The following is a 7,737-nucleotide window of genomic DNA, read 5'->3' on the forward strand; positions in this document are numbered from 1 at the left end:
GGGAGTGAAATGTCAACCCTGCAACAAATTACTCTGAGTCAGGCAACACTCTGCAATATTTGTAATGCAAAACACAAAGCTGAGCAGTCAAACATGTCTAACGTGAGGAAACACCTGGTCAAACATAAAACGTGTTTGATCGCCTGAAAGCCAGGTTCCCTGCAGCAGCTGCAGCTGACATTAGCATGCCTGAGCCTAACTTTTTTAGAATCGTGGTCGTAAATGACATGCTCGTTACTTTTTGATGCTATTGACTTCTACGTCCGAGCAACAAATGAATGTCCCCTGTTTCTGTGTTTTTCAGATATATGTTCGGTAAAGGTGCGAAGCGGAAGCTGGACGAGGATGAAGAGGGGCTGGAAGGCAAAACGCTGGAGGCGTCGGTGGCGGGAGGGGGACTAGGCCTCGGTCCGGAGGGCTTGTCCAAGGTGTCGTACACCTTGCAACGGCAGACCATCTTCAACATCTCCTTGATGAAGCTGTACAGCCAGCGGCCGCTTGGTGAGCCCAGCCTGGAGCGTCGCGTCCTCATCAACAACATGCTGCGGCGCATCCAGGATGAACTCAAGCAAGAAGGCTCCCTGCGGCCGCTGCTCTTCCCGCCCTCACCGCCGCCCGATGACCCCATGGATGAGGGCTACCGTGAGGCGCCACCCTCCTTTGGTGTTTTGTCAGCGGCTGCGACGGCACAAGTACCCCAGCCTTCTGCGCTGTTGATGCCGGTGATCGCCCCACCGCCTTCACCCCACCCAATGGTGCCTCCAAACTGCCAGGCATCCCAGGCCTGCCCCAACCGTGTGGAGGCCTGCCCCGCCCCTCTAGAAGCCTGCCTCACTCCAGCCTCTTTACTGGAGGAGGATGGTGGAGATTCAGCCTTTTGTGCTCAGTCCCCACCCACTCCTCCTCTGTCGCCTCCCCCGGCACAGCCACCCCCGCTACCTTCGGCACTTCTGAGCCAGGCGTCCTCCAGGGTCCCTGTGCCTGCCCCGTCCATTGACGGTTTCCCCTCCGCTCTGAGTGACATGGAGTTGGGTCCTCCCACAGCCATAACAAGGACAGCAGCAGCTAATACTACGACCGTGACTACCTCCCCAGCTCCCACGCCACTCACCCAACCCTCCCACTTAGCACCCCTCTCCCCAGCACCCACGGGCCCACCCAGAGACTGCAGGACCATGGGTGCTAAACCAGATGCAGCTGGCGTCTTGCTGGCGGAAGGCCGCTGTACCGAGCTCCGACCAATGGACACTCTGCCCATACTGCCCCCTGGTGGCCTAGTAGACATTTCCTCTTCTCCCTCCTCCCCTTCATCCTCTTCCTCACCCTCGGGGTTTCTCTCAGACTTGGCGCTGGATGATGTCCTGTTCGCCGACATCGACACGTCCATGTATGACTTTGACCCCTGTACGACAGCGGGGGCTGTGGGCGTGACAGCAGGCGGTGGCCTCGCCAAACTGTCCCCGGTGGTGACAGCAGACGATCTCCTCAAATCACTGGCATCGCCATACAGTGGCCCCGCCCCCCAGGTTTCAGCCAATCAGCCTTTCAAAATTGATCTGACAGAACTGGACCACATTATGGAAGTGTTGGTGGGCTCATGACTCGCTGACACCGCCACCTCAGAAACACACAGACAGTTTAATCCGGAGAACAGACTGGAATGAAAAATTGGAAACTATTTGGGTGTTTCCCTGTTTATTGTTTTTATGTTTTTTTTACTCTCTTCAAAGGTCGGTAATTGTAAACATCAATGGTGATGTCAATTAGTACTACTATGACAACTACTACTACACAACACTGTGCATGCACTGTGCTCGCCTTTCCAAATATGGAAATGAAGTAACCGGGAAACAAAGACACACATAAGTTTGTATTTCTATACTTGTGAGGACCTCCACTGACTCCATTCATTCCCTAATCCTACTTTAAACCTAATCCTAGTTTTAATCTTTAACCTGAACCTAAGCCTTAACCCTAAAAGGTAAACTGTAAATAGATCAAATTAGGACCTGCAAATTGTCCTCATTCTGGAGGATTTTGCAATCATTCTATCCTTGTGAGGATAATTACACGTCACAGGTGTAGAAATACAAGTGAACACATACGCACACACACACACACACACACACACACACACACAAACACACTGAATACATGGCTTTTAGCAAATGAGTGCCTTTCAAAATGACCACTTATTCAATTCCCGTTTTTACAGTATTTGTTTTTCAAGTTCTTTTTACTTTAACAGCCTAGCGAGGTCACTCCTCAATGTTTTTTTTTTAATTTATTGTATTGTATTAAACTATTATTAAGTGAGGTAAATTCTCAAGATCAAATAATAATTATTTAATCTTTATCTTTTTACAGATGCTATGTTTTATTTGTAAAGCAAGCATAAACAGGTTTTACGAGGAATACATTGTTTTACCAGTGTGCTTCATTACATATTAGCTTGGCTATATAATTACGCTTTGGGAATAGCTCTAAAAACACATCGCCTGGTTGTTTGTTAAACTTTTTTGGTAGAAGGAGATGTCTGTTCTCGTACACATCATGTCAATGAATTCAGTTCAGGACTTATTTTTGTCTTACCCTTCCACGTTGGCAGGCACATACAGTGTAGTTGTACTGGATGCTTTTTTACATGGGCTCTGTTATTTGGGCTCGTTATCTTGCTTCAGTTACAGCAGGATTCAAATGAGCTGCACCCACTGGAAAGCTTGACGTGTTTACATTCAAAGTGGCCTCAGCACCGCCACCAACTCTTGCTTTCCAGTTCAATGTAGATGATCAGAAAAATCCAACCTAAGCAGAGACTTTCAGCTCCAAACACATTAAATTTGGCTGTACAGGACTCAAGACAAAAAAGCAATCTCAGATTGCAAGCAAAGTCTTTGTGGTGACTCCGTAGAACTACTAAGAATCACACAAAGTAAATATTTTATTAATATTTTAGTAGAAATGCCTTATTTTTGGTTTGTATCCTACAGAATTAGCAACAGGAGTGACGGACAAATTACAGCACAGCATACAGTGTTACGAACAGCCCATATTTGCAGAGTATGTTTACTTGAGTTTAGAATAGGAGCGTATATGCCAAATCTCAGGGTTGCTTTCTTCTGTGCATTGTGCAGTAAAGTTTTGAGGTTGAACCCAACACCCATGGATGTTTTAAACACGTGACAGCAGGAGGGCTAAATCTGTCTCGTAAATAATTTGAATGTGGATTTTCACTGAAGTAGGAAACTGGAACCACAGTGTTAACTTGATACAGCAATGATGCAAAAGACTCCGTTTGTCAGTCAAATGCCCACTGTTGCCCATTTTATATGCTATCTATTAAAGTTTAATAGTCCTGTTTACACAAATTTAACATTGCCCTTTTAAAATATTGCAATTGATGTTATGTTTGATTATTTGTAAGTTGAAATCTAACTAACAACTTTCCTTAATTTACATATTTGGCTGTTAACTGAAATTTTCCACATGAAAGGGATATAAATGTATGGAAGAGCTTAAAGGCAAAAGGTTATGTCACAGTCATCCGAAGCTTCCTTATCAGACACATTCAAGCTGTTGCAAGGATATTTTTCATGTGTGTAGCAGAGTCACATATTTACTCATAATTTACACATAGCCCATTCTAAAATAGACCAACATGTTGGCACCAGGACCATTTGATTGGTAGAAAAGACCAGCTGTAGACGCAGGTATTAACAAATCACAGACCCATCATCTTTCTTTTTATGTAGTAGCTAGTGACAAGACCGCACAATAGTCTTCAAGATGCCAATATATGATTTGTTTTTTAAGAGTTGATACGACAAAACATAAAGTTGTAATTGCTACAATATTCAGACAGAAAAAATCAGACAGTGCAACAAAAGTTTAACTAATTGGCTCAAACATTGGAAGAAAAGTCCACCCTGGAATACTTTGACACTGATTTGTCACCACTCATTAATGTTCAGTGCATTTCAATTGCTGTGTGGTGAAGTGTTATAATTGTCATGAAGCTACTTTTGGTGAAATTGGATTCTGCCCCCTCCTGCTCGCTCTGTATGAATGTTGAATATTAGTGCAAAACAAAGCCTAGATGTTGTAGATTTGATGTTTTAAGCTGCATTCATGATTGTTGTGAGGGGTTTTTGGCCGGATGGGGGTCAGTAACCCAGGACAATGAGCCAAAAGAACGCTCTGAGTTTGGATAATTGATAATTATCTGAGTTCACAACGACAAGCCACACCTTAAACATAACCACCTGATCCAGTTATAAAAATATTGATGAGTGCAGCTTTAATGACATTTCCTGCCACCAAACACTGTTAAAACTGATGTGCACTGTATCTTATCAGTATACATGTATCATCTAAATGTGTCTGCCTGCTCACAGCAATATAACAATACATGCATGATAGATCACCAATAGGTGTTTGAAATACCTTAGGTTGGATTTTCCTTCAAAGTAAACCAACAGTTCAGACAAGAAACCCCAAACACTTATGTGTCTGCCAACAAAGCCGTGTTATGGTGTAAAATGTTAATAGTATTTCTAGCGGAGGTCCCAGCTGGTCGGACTCAGTGGTTGTTAATGGGACAGAATGTGTTATCTGGAATCCAGTCTGACTCATCTTACTGTGCTGGCCAACAGCAGTGCAGCCGCCGAGATGTTAAAACTTGTTCCAATGGAAGATGATTAGTGAATTTGACCTCAGCTAGTACGTAAGTGAACTGAATTCAAAGCAGAGTGTGAGCCGAACAGACAGCAGCACCGACTAATACTGTTTGTGGACGACTGTGTCTTGTTTCTTTCACTATGTTTGAATTTTGGAGTGCTTGTTTTTTGGTCAATGAAGTTATTTATTCATATGTTGTTGTTTTTTTCTTTTCTTGTGTAAATATATTTATTTTTGATGTGAAGTGAACATTTGGATTGTAAATGTGTGTACAGAATGTGTGGTAGGAATGTACTTCAGATAGGAATGTATCTGAGTGTGGAATTATGGGTGGAAGCCATTTTTTATATCCATGGATAGTTATATTGTTTATCTATTTGTTTGTTGCTTTGTTATTGATTTTTGTGGGGTGGCGGCCACAAACTTTTACATCTTTTGTACTTTTTTTTGTTCATCATTTTCCAGTTGAAGGCGAACAGTTCATGCAGCAATACTCAAAAAAACGTCTCCAACCTTCAGATGTCAAGACTCCAAAGCCTGTCATAGACGCTTCAATGCCAAAAGTAATGTACATAGTATGAACAACATTCAAGCTCCTGAGACTTTTATGATCAGTGTTCGTTACCGAATCTGTTTTAGCGCTGTCCGATCGTGCAGCGGCTCGCATCGCTGAGAAAGACTGACTGCGGTTGAGGCTGATTTCCTCTAAAAAGGCTGTATTTTTCACAGACCTCAGAGCTGTGCCTTTTTCTATGCAATAGAACACAAACACACACAGAGAGAAACTGTCAGCTGATCACTGTATTGGGATCCAAATGTGGACTGTAGATAATATATATATATATAATATACATATAGTATATGAGATAATGGACAGCGGTCTATGAATTTGAAACAGTCTTACTTTTGTAGTTTTATATATATATTTAAATATATGTACAGTATATATACAGTGTATATATATACTGTATGTATATATGCATATGTATATATATATATATACAATAAACTGTTAAAAAGAGTAGAAGTCTGTTGTGTCTCTTACTTTCTGTTATTATGTACGTTGTTGAAATGTTGACATGCTTGCCCACAAACGCATTGACCTTCATTTTTATAGAATTAACTGACACTTCAGGTTTTCAATGAATAATGCCGAAGTAGATTTTTTTAGATTATTAGAGTCTAGATTTTTCAGACAAAGTATTCTTAACTCAAAGACTACCTGCTAGCTTTCAACTGCTTGTCACAATTGAAAACCCTTTAATCATGTGACCAAAGTTCCATACTTGCATCATGTTGTGTCTTCTCTTTCATGCCAGAAAATTCCCAAATGTTTAGTCATATAGGCTGTATGTTTTACTGTTGGAAGGGTGTAGAAAAGCTCTCGGAGCTTTTATTCTACCTTGATTATGATGGGCTGTTAAAGCCTGAGGGACAACAAGAAGTGGGGGTAATATAAACAAAGAAAATTGTGGATAATGATGTTTAATCTTGAGAATCTTAATTCTTGAGGTTGGAAACAGCAGATTAGTATAAAAAAAAGTGGAATGGAATTTTGTTGATGATAACAGGTGGCATATTCCTGCTACTGAGGGCCACAAGATACATATATACCCCCATATTGCCAAGAATAAGGCCAACGATGACGTCAATGTCCTTCATATTATCCACGGGCCTGTCTCCACGCAGGCTGCACTCATGTACACTCACCACTTAACATACGTCCCAGATGACTCCCTTCCTGAATGTCAGATTGTTGGCCTTAATTTGCGTTTTGACTCCCCTGGAGCTAAAACATGACTCAAAATTAGGTGAAAATTCTCAGGACAAATTTATTTGCATGGGAAAAACATGAAATCATCTAATTCTATCCGAGGCTTTATGGTTGTTTTAAGAGAGATCTGTGACTCCTTCAATCTCCAGGCTGACGGATGTTACAGTACTTATTCCACAACTGCCAAAGACTATATTGTAGTACTATGGTGCCCCAAAAATGAGTAAAAAATATAGATGAATACATCCATAAATAGCCTCATGTTATTCGTCAAACACAAAGAAATAGAAAGCTTTTAACTTTCTCTGAGTCAAGCCAGAACTTCTGGGTTCTGTTAGAAAACCTCATTCAGAATCCAAGTGAAATTTGTAACAACACTAATTATCTAGATGCCTTAGAGCAGGGCCTTTCTCAGTAGTACGTTGTGTGGCTCGCCTCATTTGGATGGTTACTGTAGTTTTTTTCAAAGACGAGCTAATGTTTCCTATTCGACATTTATCTTTTGCAGCCGTTTCGGAAAATACAATTTCACACTAGCCGTAGACCCTCCACAGCATCACAGCTCAACAGAAGGGGTGAGTCAAATCTGCGGCTAGCTCAGATATATCTGCAGCCTTATAACAGCAAGACAGAGAGAAGCAAACACTCGAGAAAGTTTTTAGACAGCAGAGATTAGCGTACAGCTAGAGAGTAGAAAAATGACTTCAGCTGATGTTTCATTTTCCTATTCTGACTGCTGTAGCGGATGCCTCAGGATATGAGGTAAACCCTACGGAAGCCAAGAATGGCCACGCGTGCAATAATTTTATTAAGATCACAAGTTAATTATCTTTTTATTTCAAACTTATTTTACAACTCATCTAAACCTTTCACTAGATTTAGTCAGTTTTTGGGTTGCATAGTGCATTTCTAAAATCTGATCAGAACTGTTTTACAGTAGAAAAACAATTATTGCTGCATCATATCCATCAAATCAGGCACAGAGCACACTGCACTGTTTCTATTTGCACTGGATACTGTACATATGTCTGTGAGGAACAGCTTGATAGTCTTTACTATAAAGCTCCGCCTGAGCCTTTCTCTGTTTTTTCTGCTTTTTTTTCGTCTAGTTTACTGCGGCACAGTGCCAGCATTTGCCACTGTCAAACAGCCATGACTCCTGATCCGCAGGCCGGTGGTTATTTCCAGCATTCAGGCCGCACAGCTGTGAGGGGAAGGGGGACAATCTGTCTCTATTGGTGGAGGGAGGGAAAGTTTTGCTCAACTTAGCAACAGCAGAGCTAAGG

The 7,737-nt window shown here is 41.8% G+C and overlaps 1 protein-coding gene across 2 annotated transcripts in view; it reads left to right on the forward strand.

Annotated features, from left to right (window-relative positions):
- sertad2b (SERTA domain containing 2b) overlaps positions 1–5,663 on the forward strand; it is a 38,684-nt gene extending 33,021 nt beyond the window's left edge. For both annotated transcript variants that reach the window (XM_073482453.1, XM_073482452.1), the window contains exon 2: positions 305–5,663. In XM_073482453.1, coding sequence (XP_073338554.1) covers positions 309–1,601 — 1,293 coding nt within the window. In that variant the 5' untranslated portion in view covers positions 305–308 and the 3' untranslated portion in view covers positions 1,602–5,663. The remainder of the gene's footprint in view (positions 1–304) is intronic.
- The last annotated feature ends 2,074 nt before the right edge of the window (positions 5,664–7,737 follow it).

This window comes from Pagrus major, chromosome 15 (assembly GCF_040436345.1).
Source record: "Pagrus major chromosome 15, Pma_NU_1.0".
NCBI classification, from domain to species: Eukaryota; Metazoa; Chordata; class Actinopteri; order Spariformes; family Sparidae; genus Pagrus; species Pagrus major.